Source organism: Narcine bancroftii, chromosome 13 (assembly GCF_036971445.1).
Source record: "Narcine bancroftii isolate sNarBan1 chromosome 13, sNarBan1.hap1, whole genome shotgun sequence".
Taxonomy (NCBI): Eukaryota; Metazoa; Chordata; class Chondrichthyes; order Torpediniformes; family Narcinidae; genus Narcine; species Narcine bancroftii.
This window is the reverse complement of record NC_091481.1, coordinates 85,462,151-85,486,460: the sequence shown is the minus strand read 5'-3', so window position 1 is coordinate 85,486,460 and position 24,310 is coordinate 85,462,151. Positions and strand designations below refer to the sequence as shown.

The 24,310-nt window shown below is 45.3% G+C and overlaps 1 protein-coding gene across 10 annotated transcripts in view; it reads right to left on the bottom strand.

Annotated features, from left to right (window-relative positions):
• Positions 1-2,089: 2,089 nt before the first annotated feature.
• The window catches only part of LOC138748480 (uncharacterized), a 44,328-nt gene continuing 22,107 nt past the window's right edge, over positions 2,090-24,310 (bottom strand). For 2 of the 10 annotated variants that reach the window (XM_069908756.1, XM_069908755.1), the window contains 3 exons: positions 19,952-20,132; positions 6,381-6,791; positions 2,090-5,158 (listed from right to left, as the gene is read on the bottom strand). In XM_069908756.1, the coding sequence (XP_069764857.1) occupies positions 5,091-5,158; positions 6,381-6,791; positions 19,952-20,132 (660 nt within the window). In that variant the 3' untranslated portion in view covers positions 2,090-5,090. The other 8 variants (XM_069908753.1, XM_069908754.1, XM_069908751.1 and 5 more) reach the window with 7 other exon arrangements.

Sequence of the window (24,310 nt, the reverse complement as noted above, 5' to 3'; positions counted from 1 at the left end):
GCAACAGGCAAGGAAGGGTAAATTCACAACCTTGTGGCTGTAGAGCCTTTAGGGAAAAGAAATCAAATTTTGAATAAAGATTGAAAGTGAATTTGTTCAATATGAAACTTGGATCAAAGCAATGCAAAACAATGTGCCTGTGGTTACATGAAATAGAGAGAAACAGTTATTTAAAGAATTAGTATGTGGGCTAGAACAAATATATATCCCTCTAAGGCTCTCAAATCCACCAGGAAATGTGAATAACAGGCGACTTAGTGTCTGATTGGATACAAAAGCTCCTAAAATTTGGCAACAAGCAAGATTGGAAAACATCCAAATCAGTACAAGGTGACCAAGGAATTGGTTAGAATGACGTGTACAAGAATAACACTGAAGATTTTGCTTGCTGAACACTTTTGGAAGTCCTGGTAGATGTTTATAAACTGTTGACAGGGTAGATCTTGTAGGGGCAGATAACACTGAACACTTTTCGATGTATTTTCTGGATTGTGGGCTGTTGATCAAGAAAAATCGCCTTAGAATTTTCCTATCGTACTCTTTTTTAAGATATAACCTATCTTTGTGTTATTTTAAGTCCACTTCAAGTAGATAATACGTCATTGAAAATTCATTCTCTGCACTTGGACTCCTTCCCGGCTGATCTTGGTACCGTCAGTGACGAACACGGTGAAAGGTTTCACCAGGTCATTGTAACTGTGGAAAAGCAGAATTAGGGCAACTGGAATCCATCAATCCCGGCCGACTATTATTGGACACTGACATGAAGGGCATCAGATGCTGGGTCCAAACAAAAATCAGGGGCAAAAGATTTTTCGGTCAATCGAACTAACGCAACGTGTCAGTATCATTATGCGATTAAATATGTTAAATTCAATAAAAGATCATTTAATGTGTGATTCAGCAAATCTGAAATCTATGTGTTCAGCATGAAGTTTAAAATTTAGAATTTTGCATTTAGTTTTTTAATTTAGACCTACAGCACAGTAACAGGCCCTTTCGGCCCGTGCCGCCCAATTGACCTACAATCCCTGTATGTTTTGAACAGTGGGAGGAAACTGTAGTCCCCGAGGAAACCCATGCCAACATGGGGAGAACATATAAACTCCTTGCAGTGTGGGATTTAAACCTCAATCCTGATCACAGGCGCTGTAACAGCGTCACACTAACCGCTACGCCAACCATGACTATATTAATTCCCAATTTTTTTCAGGAAGCAAACCTTTAGAAAACATTTGTTGCGCGCTGTGGTCGAGAGAGAAGAATAGACACAGAATGTAAGAGGTCTATTGGATAACGAACAGCGAGCATAGAACGGGAGTAAATGGGTCATTCTTGGGTAAACGGTGGGGTGCAGCAAAGATCAATGTTACAACTCCAGGTGTTTACCATCTACATCAGCAAATAGGATTAAAGGACTATGTATAATACACGTATTACTGTACCTCCACATTGGGTGTTAGTCTTAGTTTTTTAGACATAAAACTAAATCTAAATTTTATAGACTTAGCAAAGCCATATGGGATACTGAACTTCCACTAAATTAAACTGTTTAATCTTTTTTTCACATTTTAAACTTTTATGTAAACACTTTCTTAGCCTGTATCACACATCATTTGACAAAGAAGATCAGGATCCATCCAGCTCACTGTTCTCCATTTCCTCAAGTGTTCCACTGGAAGAGTGGCAGGTCGAAGGCCTCCACTGATGAACTGTCGCCCTGTAATTACCTGAAAGTCCTGGCTGAGGCTCTTCCTGGGGAGGATGAATTATCTGCTTGAAGTGTTTGCACGACACCGGAAAGCCCTGGCAAATTTCTGCCGAGGTGTGGTGGAAAGTGCGCTGATCGGCTGCATCACGGTCTGCTACCCCCGAGCGTAAAGCTCTCCAAAAAGTAGTGGACACAGCCCAGGACATCACAGGCAAAACCCTCCCCACCATTGAGAACTCCTCAACCACAAACTCAATCAGGGACTCACTTAAGCATGGTGCCAAAGTCGGAGGGGTATTCATGGGCATTGCCCACCAGAATTAGTTATTGAAACCCACCCCCCCCCCAACCTAGCATGACTAGTCTTCATGCGATATAAGCAGCGCATTTGTCTGTAACGTTGGAGGAGGGGGAAGTGTGATGGCGGTGTATGGAGGAGGTTCATGACAGGCAGACACCACCACCCACCCCCACCCCTCGCTGAGCGAGTTTTCAAATGTCAGATTGTGCACAGTTACCCTAATACTCCCCAATTAGACTTGTTCTGATGCCATTCCTACATTTAAGGACTCTTATATTTGCACTTTATTGATTTTATTTCCTCTTGATATTGCACAGTCAGTTTGTTTACATTTCTTTATTTTTTTTACAGGTATACATTGAGTAGTTTATTTTTCCTGCCTGGCCTGCAGGAAAAAGGATCTCAGGGTTGTATCATGTATGGACTTGGACAATAAATCTGAAATCTGATCCCCAGATCACAAAATCCTGGTCTCTCCCCCTCTCTCGGTTTTTTGGTCTCTCTCAATCCCTGGTGATTCTGCCTCATTTGCTCTCCCAGTCTTGCTTCGAATGGTTCTCGCATGCCTCCTTCTCTGTATCTCGCTCGTGCTGGGGTGGTGACACAGAGACCCTCGACTCGTGGTCTAATCAAAACACCTTGGCAGAGAGAGCCGCCAGGGAAAATCGGGGAGCTGATAAGATTCTCAGAATCCGAATCAGAACAATTGTGGGCGGCACGGTTAGCTTCATGCTGTTCCAGCGTCAGTGACTGGGATTTGAATCCAGCGCTGTCTGTAAGGAGTCTGTATTTTCTCTCCGCACCTTCGTGGGTTTCTCCCGGGGGCTCCAGTTTCCTCCCACCCTTCAAAACGTACTGGGGATTATGTTGTAGGTTAATTGGGTGTAAATTGGGCGGCACGGGCTTGTGGGGCAAAAGGGCCTGTTACCGTGCTGTATGTCTGTCTACATTTAAATTTTTTAAAAATTAACTTATCACAGTTGTGTGCTAGTACAGATCTATCACCCATGTATAGTTACTGTATCTAGACTGTGCTTACAGCGATTGGCTGAGAGCTAAGCCACACCTATTGTCTGGGCCTTAAAGGGTTGTGTCCCTAGCCAGGTCGGATCATTCCGGACTTTTGCTAATAAAAGCCTTGGTTTGGATCAACAAGTCTTTGGTTCTTTCGACGAGCTCTACAGGTTGGGATGAAATAAAGACATAAATTTCAATAAAGTAAAAATTATAATAGATTCTATTCGATAGCCCTCGGTTAGTTTTTACAGTTCTGCAAGAGTTCAGCAAAACTTCTTGTGAAATGTAAAAACAAGGGAGGAGAGTTTACTTCAAGTCAACGTGACATTGGGGGAGATGGGAATTTCTATCAGCTAACACATGCCCTCAGAATAGCTCTCAGGCAAGCAAAAGAAGTGGCTCCATCAGACAGAAATAGCGTGACCAGTACGTGGGAGAACTTCCTCTTTCAACTTCACTCAACCACACTGTGCAAAGCACATCTCAGCTCATTTGATTCACTCTTCTCCAACACTCCAGACCTACCTGAATAAACAGGCGGTTAAAAAGGCAAATGGTATGTTGGCCTTCATATCAAGAGGGTTTGAGTATAGGTATAAGGATACCTTACTGCAGCTGTACAGGGCCTTGGTGAGACCCCACCTGGAGTATTGTGTGCAGTTTTGGTCACCTTATCTAAGGAAGGATGTTCTTGCAATGGAGGGAGTGCAGAGGCGATTCACCAGGCTGATACCTGGAATAGCAGGAATAACTTATGAGGAAAGAATGCGCAAATTGGGATTGTACTCGCTGGAGTTTAGAAGATTGAGAGGGGATCTCATAGAGACCTATAAAATTCTGGCAGGACTGGACAGAATGGATGCAGATGGGATGTTTCCAAGGATGGGAAAATCCAGAACCTGGGGCCATGGTTTGAGGATAATAGGCAAACCATTTAGGACCGAGATGAGGAGGAATTTCTTGACCCAGAGGGTGGTAAATCTGTGGAATTCATTGCCACGGAGGGCAGTAGAGGCAGGTTCATTAAATCTATTTAATAGAGAATTAGATCTATTTCTTCAGTATAAGGGTATTAAAGGTTACGGAGAGAAGGTGGGGACAGGGTACTGAACTTTAAGATCAGCCATGATCTCGTTGAATGGCGGAGCAGGCTCAAAGGGCCGAATGACCTACTCCTGCTCCTATCTTCTATGTTTCTATGTTTCTATTTCAGCCCACGAGACCATATCACCTCATTAACCTACAACCCCAGTACGTTTTGAATGGTGGAGGAAATCGGAGCCCCCAGGCAAAACCCACAGGGAGAACATACAAACTCCTTAAAAACAGTGTGGGATTTGCACCCCGTTCCCGATCACTTCACTGTAACAGCATTGAACTAACCGCTACACCACCCTTACTTGTACTAGTTTATTTATTTTGTAAGATAGTTTATATACGGTAAATGTTTGCACCTTGACGCTGCCGCAAAACAACAAATTTCATGATATGTTCCTGACAAGAAATTTTGATTTTGGTTCTGAATCTGAAATATTCTGCAGGGACATTCGGCAGTGATAAGGCAAAGATTCGCTTTGCAGTCCGTGAAAGAGAAGCAAAAGAGAGTCCCTTCAGAGTCACCAAGTGTCCGTGGATTTGCCTCCAGTGATTCCCGCAGCCACACAGACCCCTGTTCGATCCGTCGGCCGCCCAAGCCCCAAATCCGAACCTCTGACACAATCAGCGCCCTCTCAAATCCCGGCTCCGATACCTGACCCTCGCCACCTTGAATTTCATTGTGATGGGTCGAACAATATGATACCCTAACCCTCATAGCCACGCTCCACACCTGGAAACGGCGTACAATCTCACCACATCCCGCTCCCAGATGACCCAGCATACAAAAGCAAGTTCTGATTTTTTTTTCTGTGTGCTGTTCTAAGAACTGTTCCTTGGCTATGAGTCAGTTTGAGCTTCTGACCTGAAAATGGAACATGAAGTTTCTGAACCAAAACAGGAACCTTCTGGAAAGTGATGATGAGGAACTCCCTGGTCAGTGCAGTGACAGTCATTGTTTCTTCTTTATACACTCAGCTCCTGAATAAGCCCAGGTTGGTTACCAGATTTGCCAAATAGAAATAGAGGATAACCTGTTCAAAATTAAATTCAGATTATTTCTAATTTGCATACACATACGTCCATTGAGATAAAATAATATTATTACATGGGAAAAACATATATTTAAAAATATTGGTGACACGGTCATCTGGATTAAATTAAAAATGTCATCAGGTTAACTAGCAAGGGAGACCCATGTTACCAAAATATTCATTTCTTATCCAATTAAAATATATATATTTAAATGACACGCCTTTAATTATATTTCACTGATGACTTGGCTTCCCCCTTAACAGGTCCTTGTTTTGCAGAACTTGCTTCTAAAATTCCTTCCATGCACAGTCTATGTTCCATTTACATTCTACAGAGGATGTATCCTGAGCCACTGCATCACGGCCTGGTTTGGGAACTGTACCCCCTTGGGCCGCAAGACCCTGCAGAGGGTAGTGAAGTCAGTGGAAAAGATCACTGGGGGCTCTCTTCCCACCACAAAGGACGTCGACAACACTCGTTGCAGGTGAAAGGCAATAAACATTGTGAAGGACTCCACCCACCCCTCACGTAAACTGTTCTTCCTTCTGCCATCCGGTAGGAGGTACCGTAGTATCGGGCCCTTGATTGGACAATTTTTCCCCCCCCAAGCCATCAGGTGTCTGAATTCCCAGAACAAAGTTCACTAATCATGGACTTTTACTGTATACGACTTAATATTTTAATGTCTATTTTAACCTATTTATGTAAATATGCTCTGTGGTCCTGGAGAAACACTATCTCACCTTTACTGTGCGAGGCATGAACGATAAATAAAAGTGGCTTGACTTGAAAAAGAAACATCTAACTGTCATTACCTCCAACTTATTTTTTTGCACATTCATTAATGAGAAAGCCCGCTCAACATTAGCATCATGAGCTGGTTTGCTGAACATGTACTGGCATAAAATTAAAAACTCTGAAAATTGCTCTTCCATTTTAATTTGTTGAACCACACAGAACATCATCTTTCATGGCATTTAAGGCGTCCTGATAAAGTCAATGCAGGACACAGGACAAAACCATTAAATACTGGACATGTCCTATATATAGGGGACGCCTGGCAGCCCTACCCAGAAGGCACCTGCTACCTCCCAAACAGGAAATGTTGTCTGAGCACTGGAGCCTTGGCTTGGGTCCTCCTTGTGATGTTTCTTTTATTACAATAAATAAACTTGGGTTCTTTTTATTAATTAAAACAAACAGAACTAAGGCAGGACTCACACAGGCAGGTCCTCATGTGGAGGCTTCCATTTTGAATCCACCCAAGATGCAACCGCTGTACTGTGGGACCCCTGTACCGAGGGACCCCTGTATCGTGGCACAGCTGTACTGTGGGACACCCATACCGTGCGACTCCGTACTGTGGGACACCTGTACCGTGGGACTCCACAGACCATGCAGCATCCATGGAGAGAAATGGAGTCAACATTTCAGGTTGAAACACTGTCTCAGAAAAAAGGATGCTGACGTGAAACATCGATTGTTCTTTTCTCTCCATGAATATGGAGCTGCCACATCTTGCTCTTGTTGACTCGAGATTTCTGTGTCTCATCGCAGATTTCCCCCTTCTCCTCAGGCACAAGAAGTTTGGGCAATAAATGTTGATGCTGTTGGCCACACTCACAGATAAAACTAGGAAAGAGAGGGAATTTCAACAGCTTGAATCTAAATGACAAACCAGAACCAAAACAGTAACAATCTCTGGATTATTACCTGTGACGTGAGGAACAAGTTCGGCAGGTCCAAGAACCAATGAGTCTGAACACAATTTGATTGCAAGAAAAGACCTTTATTTCCCATGAAGGAAAGTGCCCATGGGGTTCGCACATGCACACACACACTCACACACACCCCCCCCCCCACAGGCACTCACTCACATGCATGCACATATACACACCCCACACACATACTCACCCCCACACCCCACAGAAATGCACATATACACATCCACACACACATGCCCCCACACACGCGCGCGCGCACTCAGACAAGACACAGGCCTTGGACACAACTAACAACCAGTGATCACAACAAACCACAATCAGCACCCGCCACACCTCGACCCACTGCAGATACGGCCCCCCCCCCCCCCCCCGATTAGTTAGGAAAGAAAGAAATAATTTACAACGATTGATTTGCAAGTAATGCACCATGATATATCCCTGACCTGTGACTGTCATTGATTCTCCAGCATCGTCTGTGGCTCGTGACCTGGACAAAGCCAAGCTTTGTCCAGAGAGAAAAAGAACCCAGCTCCCCCACATGCTGGGCATTACACCCCAGTTGGCTCCTGGGGGCTGACTCAGATGTGCCCAAACTAGGGCAGGTGATTATTGGAGCTAGTGGCAAAGAGTGTAATCCTTCCAAAGGGCCTTGACAAGGTGTGTGTTATCTGTGGGTGGTCTTGACCTTGACTGGCAGATGTGGTGGATTCCAACCAGGTTCTCACCAGAGGGATCACGTGAACCTCCATAGTACACAACCTGAGCCACTTGCAAATTTCATTTTTAGACATCAGCACTAACCGGCGCAAGAACCTGTGCTGTCCAATTACACCCAATTAATCTACAAAACCCGGTCCCTTTTTTTGAACAGTTGGGGGTAACTGGAGCGCCCAGAGGAAACACACACAGAGATATGGGGAGAGCGTACAAACTCCTTACAGACAGCGCGGGATTAACCATGGTTAGGAAGACGGGTGTGGGAGAAGTGGGTTTGAATTCTTGGGACACTGGGGAGGGTGGGAGCTGTTTCAACGAGACGGGCTGATCTGTGCTGGAACCAGGATTCTGGCAAATTGCATAACCATGGCTTGTGGACAAGGCTTTAAACTAAATAGCAGAGGGGTGTGTTCAACAGATTGGAAAATGTGTATTGGTGGCGTTTTAATTCTTTTTTACTTAAAGATCTGGAATTTTGTAAATTCATACGGGATCATATCAAAGTTTTTTGAAGATAAATGTGGGTTCAGTTGACTCTAAATTCGTTTTGTGGGATGCTTTGAAAGCTTATTTATGGGGACAAATGATTAGTTATCCGGCTAAAGTTAAGAAGCAGCGAATGGCTGGAGCTGACAAGTTGGAGAAGGAGATAAAGGTTCTGGAGAAAGATTTAAAATGGGGTTCAATGGAGGATTAAAAAAATACGATTGGTAAATTTAAAACTGCAGTATAATTCGTTACAAACATACAAAGTATTATGAGTTAGGGGAGAGATAACCATGGCTTGCGGGGCTTTAAACTAAATAGCAGACGGGTGTTTTCAACAGATTGGAAAAGTGCGGATAAAAAGAAAGGGGTAATTCAGAAGAGGGTTTATTGAAGTCTCCAGACAAAAAGATAGGATGGAAAGTGCAGAAAAAGATAAAAATTCAAACTCCAGCAACACAGAGATAAAAAAAGAATATAACGCTGGAGAAACAGCAGGACAAATAGTGTCCCTGGTAAAGATAAAGGAACAGAACCAACGGTTTGGGCTTGAGCCCTTCATCAAGGTACGAGGAGAATGTAGGCAGGCGCCCGAAGAAAATGGTGGGGGGGAGGCAGGGGGAGGATCACGGTGGATAAGGGAGGGAGGGCCCACCAGCAAACTGGGGGAGGGGGGGATGGCTCTGTGAATGGAGAAGGAAGGGGTGGGTGGAGAGCTGGAGGAGAGGAGACAGAAGGATGGGGAAGGGAGGGAGAATGGGGAGTGGTCTAGCAGAAATTGGAGGCATGGACGGTAATGCCATCCAGTTGGAGAGTGCAGAGATAAATGCGAGAAGGGTGGTGAACACGGGACTGGTTGAGTCTGGAGTAATGAATTGTTGATATTTGTTTCAAGAGGATTAGAACATAAAGGGAAAGATGCATTGCTGAGGCTTTCAGGGGTGGCCAGCCTTTTATAGGACTGTAATTGGCCATTTCAGCCCACGAGTCCGTGCCACCCAATTAACCTACACCCCCAGTACGTACTTGTGGGCCGAAATGGCCTGTTACTGTGTAAAGTTAGTACGAATAAAATAAAGAATAATAGACTAGACTAGAGGAAGTTAAGTAAGTGCTGAGTAGGGATGAATTCCGATAAGGGTGTGAGGAAGGGTTACGCAAGTACAATAGAAGAAAGGTCTTACAGTGATAGAAAGAATTAGCAAGTTCTGCAGAATTCGTAAGTCCTGGGGGTTGAGATGTGTGAATAAGGACAAAGGCAGATTCATGAATAAGGACAATGACATGATGGGATCCAGACAGGATACCCCATGGTGGCAGACAAAATTACCAAATGCCAAACCAATCCAGGAGGCAGAAGAATGTTAAGGGGGGGACGGTACCTCTACATGGAAATGAACTGTATAAAAGTTGGGTGAGCCCCAGTATGTGTGTGTATTCCCAGGGTAAGGGGAAGCACCCAACTTTGCATTGTTGTACAATAAATGTTCTTTGTCCTCAATTTTTGTCTCGAGCGAAATCTGTGAAGGTACTTCTGTTTCTAACAAATGGGGGCTCGTCCGGGATCGCACTCCCTCCACTGACGGAGTGCCCGACGACGGGGGTAGGAGCACCCCAGCTGATTCAGCTGGACTCCCAGACGAAGGGTGACTGGTCAGTGGATGAAGTGAGTGATATCCGAGAGGAGGCATTGAGAACAAAAGACGGGAGGACGTTAAGGAAGCGCACTAGGAATAGCTACTGGATCCCGGTAAGAGGAATTTATTTACCTGCTAGTATGGGAGGAGTAAGTAGCAAGGGAAACAGTCCTGGAGAACGACGGGAAGATCAGATACCTAAACATAGTCCGTTAGGATTAATGTTATCTGATTGGGGTGTGGGGAAAACCCGTGGGAAGGATAAACAGACCGTGGTCAGGTATTGCTATCAGGAATGGGTTAAGAATCTGATAAGAGGGAGTTCGGTATATTGGCCAAAGTTCGGATCCGATGAGGACTGGATGTGTCAGGCATTGAACATCTGGTTCTACCAAAATCAAGGAGGAAATACCGAGAGCAGAGAATATGCAGCCTGTTGGCTCAGTGGATCGTTTGATCAAGTGATTTTGAGCGAAAAGGAATGCAAGAACAAGAAGGATGAGGAACCTTCTGCCCCTGAAATACAAGGATGGGATGTGTTACATTCCCTTCCTCCACCTTATGCTCCCCCTGTGCCGGCTCCTATCTTCCCCCTCTCACCTACGCTTTACCCTTTTTCACCTTCCCCTCTTCCTCCACAGTTAGAGAAAGAAAAAGAAAGTAGGGGTGGTATGATGACCCGCTCACAGGGTACAAGATTACCGCCTCACTTGACACGAGAGGGAGGAGACTTTGATTATGAGGGTCATTCAGAACATCATAGAGGGGGGAAATTAACTGGATGACACCTTTACGAGAAGTTCCCTTGGGAGGGGATGTGGGGGGTCTCGGATTCGTAAATGTGCCTCTGACCAGTACGGAGGTGCACAATTTTAAGAAGGAAATTACCTCTGTGATAGGATGTGCAGAACAATTAGATCAATTTTTGGGACCTAATGTATATACCTGGGATGAATTAATGTCTATCTTTAAGACTCTGTTTACTTTGGATGAACGTGGAATGATTCGCTAGGCAGGGATTAGAGTCTGGGATAGGGAACACCAAGGGGGACCAGAGGCGATACCTGGAGAAGCTAAATTTCCCCTGGCAAACCCAAATTGGGATAAGACTACTAATGATGGTCACACGCGAATGGATGAGTACAGGTTAATCTAATTAAAGGAATGAAGGAGTCTGTTTCAAAAGGACAGAACTTTAAGAAGGCATTTGAGGTTCCCCAAGGTCCCGAGGAGACCCCCTCCGCATTTCTGAATAGATTACGTGCGGCCATACAGCAATATGGGGGGGGGTTGGATATAGGATCCCCAGCAGGTGAACGGTTGGTATTGACGGGCTTTGTTACTAATTCAGCCCCAGATATCAGGAAGAAATTACAAAAGACAGAGAATTGGTATGAACAGGGAATAACACAGCTTTTACAGATCGCACAAAGGGCATACGTCCAGAGGTCTGAAGATCAACAGAAAGGAAAGGCTAAGATTTGGATGCAGGCAGTCAAGGAAGTTGTGGAGGGACAGCAGGGAAATGTTAAGAGCTATGTGCCAGCTCCTGGACGTTGGGAGGAGCGCCAGGAGTGGGGAAGTAGAGACCAGAGCAGAGGCAGGGGTAGAGGAGAATTCCGGGGACGACGACCATCCCCGGGACCCCGTGGAGACCCTGGTAGAAATTGGGAAACAGGAGCATTAGTTTGCTATTATTGTAAAAAGGAGGGACACTTTAAGAAGGAATTTCCAATGCGAGCCAGGGAGACACGATCTTATGCATTGATGGAGGCAGATTATGAATAGGGGGGTCACGGTTCTCAGTCAATACACACCGTGGGGCTGCACGGAGAACCACTGGTAAATTTAAGCATAGGACCCCACGGGTAGATTCTGGGGCAGCCGGGTCTAGTATTTTACAACGGCCCGAGGGTGTTAAAACAGAAGGGACAGTGCTGGTTTCGGGAGTGGGAGGAAGAGATTTTACGGTCCCTATACTAAAGAATGTAAGGATACAAATGGGAGAAAAGATAATAACAGAGGATATTTTACTAGTTCCCCAAGCTGGAGTTTGCCTGTTGGGACGAGATTTACAGGACCAATTGGCTATCGGTACCAGATCACAGGGATCAGGTATCGGGGTTCAATTTTATGTCCTAACAGAGGAGGATCGGGAACTAATAAATCCTAGAGTATGGGCAAAAAGAGGCAATAGAGGAGGGTTAGATGTTCCTCCCCTGCAAGTTACTTTAAAAGACCCTGACCAAGTAATTAGACGAAAACAGTATCCAATTCCTATGGCTGGCCAAAAGGGGCTGCAGCCAGTAATTGACCAATTGGTGAAAGATGGTCTACTCGAACCTTGTATGTCACCTTTTAATACCCCAATTTTACCTATCCAAAAACCAGACGGTACCTATCGATTAGTGCAGGATTTAAGGGAGTTAAACAAAATAATTCTCACCCGTTATCCAGTCGTACCTAACCCCTATACGATAATGGGTAAAACTGATCCCCATAGTAAATGGTTTAGTGTAATTGACCTCAAAGATGCCTTCTGGACCTGTCCGTTGGCAATAGACAGTAGGGACATGTTTGCGTTTGAGTGGGAGAATCCTTTTACAGGACGGAAAAATCAATACCGGTGGACAGTCCTTCCCTAGGGTTTTACAGAATCCCCAAATTTGTTTGGCCAAGTTTTAGAACAGGTACTAGATGAGGCCCCTCGGAGAGAGGATTGTCAATTAATACAATATGTTGATGATTTATTAATCACGGGAAAAACGTATGAATTAGTTAAACAATACACTATTGAATTTCTGAATTTCCTTGGGAACAAGGGTCTTAGAGTGAGCGAATCAAAGTTACAATTTGTTCAATCTGAAGTTAAATACTTAGGTCATCTGGTTAGTCAAGGGATTAGGAAGATAAGTCCAGAGAGAACACGCGGTATTCTGCAGATCCCGCCTCCAAAGAGTGCTCGAGAACTTAGAAAATTCCTTGGTTTAGTAGGATACTGTAGAATTTGGATTGAGAACAATTCTCGCCTGGTCAAATTTCTTTATGATAAACTTGCGACTCTAGGGGGTGAAACTGTTGTCTGGACGGAGGAGGAGATTAAAGATTTTACCTTGGTGAAACAGTGTCTTATTAGTGCCCCGGTTTTGGCTTTACCCAACCTAAATAAGCCATTTGATCTATATACCAATGTGAAAGACGGTGTGGCCATGGGAGTATTAACGCAAGAGAGGGCAGACTTTAGACAACCAGTTGCCTTTCTGTCAAAAATTTTAGATCCCGTTTGTTGTGGTTGGCCAGAATGTGTGCAAGTAATTGCAGCCACTGCTATTTTAGTCGAAGAAGGACGAAAGATTACGTTTGGTGCCCCGATGTTAGTTCATACCGTTCACACAGTCTGCACCATTCTCTTACAACGTGCCGGAAGGTGGCTTACTGATTTGAGAATTTTAAAGTATGAAGCGATTCTCATGGATAGGGATGATTTGACCCTGATTATGAACAAAGAACAGAATTCAGCTGCTTTCTTGGTTTCTCCAGATTCTGATACTGTCCCCAATGTATGTTTAGAAGTGATCGATTTACAGACAAAAATTAGAGATGATTTAAGTGATGAACCTTTACGGGAGGGTGAAAGATGGTTTATTGATGGATCTTCCCGCTGCATTGACGGCATTCGTTATAGCGGATATAGTGTAGTGGATGGGAATGAAGGAGTTGTGATTGAAGCCGGTCGTCTTCCCGGTCATTGGTCGGCACAATCCTGTGAATTATATGCCCTCTGCAGAGCTCTCCAGGGTTTAGAGGGAAAGGTGGGCACAATCTATACCGACTCAAAGTATGCTTTTGGTGTAGTGCACACCTTTGGAAAGATTTGGAAAGAGCGGGGAATGATAACTGGGAAAGGACAAAAGTTGATCCATGAAAACTTAATTGTTCAATCCTTAGATGCTCTTATGTTACCTGAGGAGATAGCTGTAGTTCATGTACGGGGCCGTCAACTTATTGACAGTCCTGAAGCACAGGGGAACAGACGGGCAGATGAAGCTGCCAAACAGGCTGCGCTCACAGAAAAAAATAGACATGCAGCTGTTACTCCCCACCCGACATGAGGTTCAAAAGACTCCCATCTTTTCACGGGAAGAGGAGGTTTATATGAAAGACCAGGGAATGCGTCAAACTGCCGATGGGTTGTGGTGGACGGCAGAGGAACGCCAAGTACTGAACAAAGCTCGTCAGATTATTGATCAGCTCCACCAGCAGACACATTGGGGAACACAGGCACTTGTTGATGCTTTAATTGCTTGGGAATATAGACCATAGCCAAGCAAAGTACTCGGGGGTGCCCAATCTGTCAGCAAGTGAATAAGAAAGCCATGCGCCAGGTAATGCCTGGCGGTCGCGATATAGCCTTACGCCCGTTTCAACGACTACAGATTGACTTCACGGAATTACCTAAGATAGAGGTTTATAAATACCCCCTGGTGGATCATTTTACTCGATGGGTTGAGGCTTTCCCGACCCCTAATGATCGTGCCAGCACCGTTATCCGGATATTACTAGAGTCTGTTATTCCGCGTTATGGCATTATTCAAACCATTGACTCAGATCGAGGTACACATTTTATCTCTCAGGTACTCCAGGGTGTGTGTAAAATCTTGGGAATAGATTGGCAGTTACATACCCCATGGCACCCCCAGAGTTCAGGCCGTGTTGAACGGATGAATCAGACCCTGAAAGATCAACTCACTCGACTTCATGAGGAAACTGGTCTCTCCTGGATTAAATGCTTACCCTTAGCTTTAATTAGGACTCGCACAGCTCCTCGTAAGGACCTTGGTGTCTCACCATATGAAATGATGTTTGTTCTTCCTGACATGGGATTCCACATCGATACCCCTACCCCTGAGGCTAATGACCAGTACATATCTAAATATTTACAGGGACTTTCTACTTCTCTATATGACTTAAGACAGAAGGGTTTATTAGCTCAAAACCCACTCCTGAACTATCCTATTCATTCTGTTAAACCTGGTGATTGGGTATATGTAAAAGCGTGGCAAGACCATAAACTAAAACCGATATGGGACGGCCCTTATTGTGTACTTCTGATTACAGACACTGCAGTGCGAACAAAAGAAAAGGGGTGGACTCACATACAACGCATTAAACAAGTTAACCCACAAACTAAAGACGTTGATAATACACCCTCCACCTGGCATGCAGTCTCGCATCCTTCTGGTCTGAAAGTTACGCTACGCCGGGAAAAAGTGCTGTAATGTTATTTTTATTATTTGCTGCATTGTTTTTCTGCTGGTTCCCTATTTTTGGGAAACCACCCAATTGTACACAATGTATTAAGTCCTCCTGGAATAGGGGCAGCAGAGGTGATAATTACTTTGAGGAATGGACAAGTTTACCTTTAGAATGCAGACAGAGCACAGGTATAGAGTCTATTCATAGTGGGGTACCTTATTTAGTATGGTTTAATTTAGGATCAGGTTGGCGTCCTGGCCTCTACAGATATTAAAGAGATGAGAGCTATAAATATGGTACAAAGAAGATGGTGGGAAAATGTTAGGCAGAACATTAGTCAGGCCTATACCTGGAGTAGGGATGAAGGGGGTATATATGCTAATGCTCACAGACAAGCTGCTACGCACAGGTTAGGTAACAATAAACGTTCCCCCCCAACTTGGCATCTTGTAAATCATCCTTTGGGTCACAAATGCATTCAGAAGGCTAAAGGGAAAGCTAAAGGCAAGGACTATAAGGGCGATTCGAATTATAAACGGCTCAGGCTGCTCCAGAGTACCACAGCTGTTTGGCATTTAAACCGTTTAACCAGACTCCAGGCAGTTTTGAAGATTCTCACCAAACAGACAGCGACGGCCTTGGATTTATTGGGTGAAGAACAACGACAGATACGAGCTACAGCTTATCAAAACCGCCTGGCTCTCGATTACTTGTTAGCTGTTGAGGGCACCGTTTGTGGAAGATTGATTGATGACAATGGTCACAATGGTCAGGCGTTTGAACTTTTTACTGGTGACTGGAGGTGGATACACACAGCCATTATAGCAGTTGGACCTGGGGGTTGAGATGTGTGAATAAGGACAAAGGCAGATTCATGAATAAGGACAAATGACATGATGGGACCCAGACAGGATACCCCATGGTCTTTCAAGTTTACCGAAACTGCACGTAGGCAGACAGAATGACCAAATGCCAAACCAATCCAGGAGGCAGAAGAATGTTAAGGGTACCTCTCTTTTCACTTTGGCTTGGCTTCGCGGACGAAGATTTATGGAGGGGGTAAATGTCCACGTCAGCTGCAGGGTTGGGTGAGCCCCAGTATGTGTGTGTATTCCCATGGTAAGGGGAAGCACCCAACTTTGCACTGTTGTACCATAAATGTTCTTTGTTCTCAATTTTTGTCTCGAGCGAAATCTGGGAAGGTACTTCTGTCTCTCACAAAGGTGTTACCATGCTGCAGGTCTACATTGAAAGGTTGCCCACCCCTGCTATGTGGTGTTGATCAGACCACATATGGAGTGCGTTTGGGCCCCATATCTAAGGATGTGCTGGCACTGGAGAGGGTCCAGGTAACGGTTTACGAGAGTGATCCCAGGCATGAGAGTTAGTGTATGAGGCTCTGGGCTGTACTCACTGGAGTTCAGGATGATGGGGGATTCATGCCGAATATTAAAAGGGCTGGAGAGAATGGACGTGGAGATGTTCCCAGTGGTGGAGAGAGTCTCGGACAAGAGGACATAACATCAGAATAAAAGGACGTCTCTTTAGAACCAGAGATGTTTCTTCAGCCGGGGTTGGTGAATCTGGAATTCATTGCCGCAGATGGATGTGGAAGCCACGTCGTTGGGTAGAGGCTAACAGGTTCTTGATTAATAAGGGCTTCAAAGATTATGGGAAGAAGGCGCAGAGGATTGGAGGATAGTTAACGTAGTTATGTTGTTTAAAAAAGGTCCTTGTAAATTCTTGCTTTAATTCATTGCTGTCCAATTTCAGTTTCCTAACCTTTCTTATATGTACAATATCACTTGCCATCGAGGTTTCCGGACATTGCCACTCTCATCTTTCACCTCACAACCCCATGCCGCCCAATTGACACCCCATTAACCTACAACCCCCGGTACGGTTTAATGAAGGGTGGGAGGAAGCCGGAGCCCCCGGGGAAAACCCATGCAGACATGGGGAGAACATACCAACTCCTTCCAGACAGCACAAGATTTGAACCCTGGTCCCAATCACTGGCGTTGCACTAACCGCTACACCAACCGTGCCCCCCTTCACGCCAGATGTGGATTTACCCCGAAATACCTTTCCCCCAATCTACATTCTCCACCTCCTGCCTCAATACCATTTTGATTAATCCTCCCCCAATTTAGCACTTTCATCGAAGGACCAGTCTCATCCCCAACTATCTTAAAACTCACGGAATTATAATTGTCGTTTCATGTTCCCGAAAACAGGAAACAATGAAGCCCGACATTTTTTAACATTACAACTTGTGAGAGATGGGCAGAGAGAGGGGGGGGGGGGGGCAGATGAGACACACAGAGATGGATAGAGAGAGGGATGAGGAAATAAATGGGGCAGATGGGTAGAGGCAAGAGTAGGAGAGAGAAAGAGCGAAATCCCCTAGTTCTAAAATTCTCATGAACTTTGCCCTTATCTTGGTGCTGTTGCATTTTCCATGTTTGTCTAAGTGAGTCAGCAGGTGTTGACAGCACTGGTAAACATTAAGCTAACAGCAATCTGTTTCCTCCCATATCAGTAGCCAGTGTTAGTGTGCACAGGGCAAGGCATATCAACACTTGCTATAAATGACGTGGTATCCAGACACAGATGACTCTGTATAACTGCTCTAAGTTCCCACTGACCCACCTCACTGTCAGTAACACAGAATCATGTTGAATTTGGGAAATACTGACATGGATTGGGCAGAAGGTGCAAGAATAAATGTACTTCTTTTTCTCAGAATGAGAACTTATTGTCATGAACATGTCACGAAATTCGTTGCTTGCTGCAGAGGCACAGGGCAAACATTGCTATAAATTACATTTTAAAAATAAATCAATCGTGTAAGAAAACAGGAGAGAGTGAGGCCGTGTCAGTAGTTTATTGTCCATTCAGGAATCTGATGGCAGAGGGGAAGAGGCCGTCCTTGTGCCGCTGGGTGGCTCGTCTTCAGGTTCCTGTACCTTTTTCCCGATGGTCGCAGAGTGAAGAGGGCACGGCCAGGGTGGTGGGGCGTCCTCAAGGGTAGAGGCGGCTTTCTTAAAACTACAAATTTTGTAACATGCTCGTGACAATAAATTCTAAATAATCCATTTTTCTCAGTTCCATGAAATTACGTCCCCCTGTACTTACTCCCAAGCACCTTGTGCCCCCTCATGTTGGCCATTTCAGCCCTCGGGGGGGGAGGGAAGCCTCTGGCCGTCCTCATGATCAATGCCTCTCATCATCTTGTACACCTCTATCAGGTCACCCCTCACCCTCTGTCCCTCCAAGGAGAAGAGACCAAGTTCCCTCTGTTATGGTCCATGGACTGACCTTTTGGACTGTGGACTGTCATCATAAAGGATGGAATTCTGCTGGGAGTTCTACGTGAGTTGTGGTGCAGCTAGATCGAGCTGTGCAGAGAGAGACGATGGAACATTCAGAATGGCAGGTGGAGCGGCGGAGACCCATTGGAGAACGATGTGAAAGGCGCATGCCTTGTAATTTAAGGAAAGGTTAAAAAACCACAATTTGAGAACCGAGGGAAGTCATCTAAGGAAGCCTTGAAAAAGGCTTACGGCAACTCAACAGCAGTAATTTCTCTCGCCAGCATTCAATACAGCGTCCTTTTGTTATTCAGTTAAAGAACTGACTTTGGATATTGAGATTTGAGATTGAATTCTGTGGACTGTGTTTTTGGACTGACTTAATTGACTGACTTGGGGTTTTCTTGGGGGACTTTTCTCTTTTTGAATATTGGGTAGAGTCTGTAATGGTCTGGGGTTTTCACATGCACCCTCTTTATACATATATGATCTATCTATATTGGCTATAGATACTTATAGTGGGGTTAATTGTATTAAGACATTATATTGTTAATAGTCATGAATAAATTTAGAGTTAAAATTTAACCCTTTTGAATTGCATCTTATGTTGTTGCTAGTTTGAGATGTAACACCTCAACTAATCCCCATAGGCCTGCTCTTCAATCCAGGCAGCATCCTTGTAAATCTCCTCTGCACTCTCTCCATAGCATCCACGTCCTTCCTGAAATGTGGTGACCAGAATTTTCCAGGTGGAGTCTAGTATAGCCTGCAACTTTGCCTCACGGCTCTTAAACTCAATCCCACGGTTAATGAAGGCCAATACACCATACTCCTTCTTAACAACACTATCCACTTGTGTAGCAGCGTTGAGTTTCCTGTGGACGTGGAGCCCAAGATATCACAGTTTGTCCACACTCCACATCTCCTCACATGTCAAGAAGGCGCAACATGGACTGCACTTCCTGAGAAGACTGCAATGGGCAAGGCTACCGGCCACCACCATGTCAACCTTCTACAGGAGCTCTATCGGGAGCGTCCTGGCCAGATGCATCCCAGTGTGGAATGGTTGCTGTAGAGAAATGGATCGAAGGTCAATCCACAGGACCATAAGAATGGCAGAGAGGATCACTGGTCTCCCTCACCCACCACCCCCCTCCCCCTCCACCCCAATCGACATGATCTACCAGGATCATTGTTTGAAAAGGGCACAGAAAATCATTGAGGACCCCTTCCACCCCGCACAGATCATCTTTCAGCTGCTCCTGTTGGAGAAAGAGATCCAGGAGGATCAGAGCCAGCACCTCCAGGCTGAGGATCAGCTTCTTCCCACGGGCAGTGAGAATACTGAATGACCACAGGAACTGCTCGCACTGACCATCTCAGACTCTCATATTCACAATATTTATTTGTGTAGAAGAAATAGCTGTTCTGCATATATATTGTGTGTCTGTAGGTGTATATGTCTGGTTGTGTTCCTGCGTGTTTTGCACCGAGGACCGGAGAACGCTGTTTGTACTTGTACAATCAGATAGCAATAAACTTGACTACTCAGATTCCTCCGTTAACATTGGATTCTGCCTTCAAACTTGGCCCACCAAAATGAACCATTTCACACTTTTCTGGGTTAAACTCCATACCCTGCATCCTGTCTCTCTTACCTCTGTCAACCCTCCAGACCATCTTCTGTGCCACAGACATGACCGCAGAAAGGGGTCTTGCTTCCTTGGTGTGATAGACGAGAATGCTGCTGGACAGCTGCACAGCATCTTGAAAGGTTACTGGAGGATGGAGTCCTACACCAACGGTCAAAAGAGGCGCGAAGTCCCACTGGCAGAGATTCTAAGAGCAATAAAAGTGATTTAAAAAATACCAGGACCTCAAAGATCGGCAGTGAAACATTAAGCCTGCAGACACTGTGATTGTTGAGAAAACACAGAAGTGCTGCCAGAACTCAGCAGGTCTCGTAGCGTCCATAGGAGGTAAAGATATGGTAACCAATATTTTAGGCCTGGGCCCTTCTTCAACGCATATGAAAAGGTAGGCCCCCAACATTGATTACATTATGTTTACCTCCTATGGATGTTGTGGGACTGGCCAAGATCCTCCAGCATTTCTGCGTTTTGTCAAAGATCACCATCTTTGGATTAGATTTCTGATTTATTGTCAAAGTACATCACATACAACTCTGAGATTCTTTTTCATGCAGGCCAGGCAGAATTACCACCTATTGGTAGTGAAAAAAGAAAAACTGTCCACAACGTGCACATGGAAACCAATAAAGAAATGTAAACAAACTGAGTGTGCAATACAGGGAGGAAAAAAAATCAATAAAGTGCAAAAGTGAGAGTTCTTAAGTGAGTCCCTGATTGAGTTTGTCATTGAGGAGTCTGATGGTGGAGGGGGAGCAGCTGTTCCTGAACCTGGTGGTGCGAGTCCTGTGGCACCTACACCTTTTTCCTGATGGCAGCAGCGAGAACAGAGCGTGCACTGGGTGGTGTGGATCCTTGATGATTGCTGCTGCTCTCCGATGGCAGCGTTCCCTGCAGATGTTCTCGATGGTGGGGAAGGTTTTGCCTGTGATGTCCTGGGCTGGGTCCACTACTTTTTGCAGGGGTTTATATTCAGGGGTATTGGTGTCCCCATACCAGACTGTGATACAGACAGTCAGCACACTTTCCACCACTCATCTGGAGAAATTTGCTGGGGGTTCCGATGTCATAATGAACCTCTGCCAACTCCTGAGGGAAGTAGAGGTGTTTTCTTCTTGTTGCCATTAGTGTGTTGGGTCCAGGAAAGATCCTCCGAGATAGTGACTCCTAAGAACTGAAATTTGCTCACCCTCTCCAGCTCCGATCCCCCAATGATCACTGGATCGTTCGCCTCTGGCTTTCCCTTCTCGAAGTCAACATTGAGTGTGAAGTTGTTGTGGGTGCCCCATTTGGCCAAGTTTTCAATCTCCCTCCTGTGCGCTGACACATTGCCCCTTTTTATACAGGCCACTACCGTGGTATCATCGGCGAATTTGTAGAGGGTGTTGTTATCGTACTGAGCCACACAGTCGTACATTACAATTGGATTACGCCCAATTCCTCAGCAACAGGGTTAGTTCCTGGGGTAAATGGAACCTCTTCAAGCACCTCAACGGGATCCAGAACAAAATCCTCCTCACGTTGGAAAGGATGAGCGGCTTGGGAGGATGGGAAGAGGATGGGAACCACTGGGCAGAATCAGACAGGAAAGGAAGCTGTCAGAAATAGGAGATGGGGTAAAGAGGGCCGGGGCAGGGGGGGGGGGGGTGCTTGAAAAAAATGGAAATGCAGGAGGAAATGGAATGTAAGTGGGGATAATGATGACACAAGCAAGAGAAGACAGAAGAAAACAGGTTCCGTCCGAGCAGCCAAAACCGATAAAGGAAAGGTCATGCGAGGCGTAGATGGAAATATGATCTTGCAGAGATGAGGGTGCAGGAAAGCCAAGGCTACAGACTGAGAAGTGGACCGGGTGGGGGTGAATTATGTCAGCTCAGGCATAGAATTAGAGTGGGTGGAAATGATATGGGTAAGAAGTTATGGCTGGGAGAACGTTTAATTCTGGTCATGCTGTGGGACGGAGTATTAATCAAGAAGTAACAGGGGTCCTGCAATTGTCATGAACAATATTGGTCATCATGCCATGGCGAGGGAAGGTGGGAGGATAGAGGCCACTTGCGACGGCTTCTTACCACAATATAAAGGAACCAACCCAGGGAGCAGGTCACTAAAGGTCTGGTATTGTGGAATGGGACAGGATTAATTAATGATATGATATTGAAGTGTCCCCTTGTAAAAAGTGATTACAAGTTCATACGGTGCAGAAGTGAATTATGGAGTACTCATCTCCACCATTTGGACCACTCTTCCTGAATCCCTCTCTGCCTTGGCTCACCCTACCATCAAGAAAACCCGCTTGGAAGGACCCACACGGGCTGCGGGTGATTCGCCATTGGGAGTCCAGCATGGGAAATAGCAGGTATCGGGATTCGACGGTGGGTGGGTGCCGAGGACAAGAAGGGTTCTCCTAAAGGACCTCGGGTGCTGAAGGCTTCCTGATCGTGTCGGAGCTTTGGATCTGGAGCTCGGGCTGCAGAGACTGTAGGAGGGCTGCAGGCGAATCCACAGACACTCCTTGTCTTTGAAGGGACTCTCTTTTGCTTCTCTTTCTCTCGCACTGTAAGGGATGGTCGGCAACACTAATGGTGACATCTCCAGCAGGCAGAATAAAGGAATCTTGAGTCAACAACACCAACAGCTTTTAGTTTGTAGACCATCAGACATAGGAACAGAAATAGGCCTTTCAGCCCATCAAGACTGTACTGCCATTCCATCATGACCTAATCCATTCTCCTACTCAGCCCCACTGCCTGGCCTTTTCGCCATAACCTTTGATGCCCTGGCTAATCAAGAACCTGTCAATCTCTGCCTTAAATACACTCATTGACCTGTGGCCACAAATTCCATAGATTCACCACCCTCTGGCTGAAGAAATTTCTCCGCATCTTTGTTCTAAGCGGACACCCTCTTATCCTAGAATCTCCCACTCCGAGAAACAACCTTTCTACATCTACTCTGTCCATGCCTTTTGACATTTGAAATGTTTCAATGAGACCCCCCCCCCCCCACCCATTCTCCTAAATTTCAATGTATGCAGGACAAGAGGTGCTCCTCATATGATAACTTGTTTCCACTCCGGGTTCTGAGGTAGCTGCTGGGGTCAAGATGGGCTCTGCAGTCTCTGCTGCGTGTGGGGCAGGAGGGTGTTGATGGATTGGGCTGTTTGGGTGGGTTGACTCCTTCTGCTGTTACAGCATTCAGCCCATCGAGTCTGCCCCGCCATTTAATCACGAGAGAGCGAGATCGAGAAAGGCGAGAGTGTGGCCAGAGATTTGAGGTCATGGATTTCTGAAGAAATTTCTTCACTTTGTGGAATTAATGTGACATCTCAGTCTGGCCCACTGGTGCATATGCAGACACAAACACAGAGACATGTAAGTGTACACACACACGTAAAGACATGTAAGTGTGCACACACAGAGACATGTCAGTGTGTGCAGACACACACGTGCATGCAGACACAAAGACGTAAATGTGCACAGACTCACAGACATGCAAGTGTGTACACACAAAAAGACATGTAAGTACACACACACACACCTGGAATGTGCTCAAGTTCTATAGAAACACTTCCCCCACCTTTCCAAAGACTATCGGGGACGAGGAATAATATCTTGGTCACAATAGTGTCACCACCATGCAATAATTGTGATTAAGGAAGGCGTTCCCCGGTGAAGCATCCAGAGTAGGTAACATTGTAAACTATCTGTCCTGTCCCTCGTGCACTACATGTTGTATGACCACAACATGTGTCACCTTCCTGGGTGACACAATCTTGCTGTATTTCTTTGTTTCATGACATTTCTCACCATTTATTCACCTTATTTCTGTATTTATTTTTTACTGAGCCAGTCAATTATTATGAACCGAAACTTTATCCTGACTGGTGTGTCTGCAGGAGTTTATAATGAAAGTAAAGAATTGAAAGACTGAGGCTATTGATATGCAGAACTTTACACATCCAAGGATAACCTGAAAAGGGAACTTTGAACTTTGCTTGTTTACATTCCATTTTATTACCGAAACGCCCACTTCCTTCACAACTGAGCTGCATGGTTACAATCTGTCCCATCTGTAGCAGCTAGCCTGACACCTTCCCCCAAAATCCACAGCGTCTACATCCCCATTCTCATTGCCCTCAGCCAATGAAGTTCTGTTGGTATGCAGGCAATGTACTTCATGCAATTTTGAAAAGCCTTTTGTCACAGTACAACATGGGGAGTTGATACAAAAGGTCCCAGCCCAATGGATCCGGCATGTCAGTGAAATGGATCCATAATTGGTCTGGTAACAGGAGGTTGTTTTGACCATGGGGATTGCTGAGGGGATCCTTAAAGTTTGTAACCGTAAACCCCTATTATCTGGTAT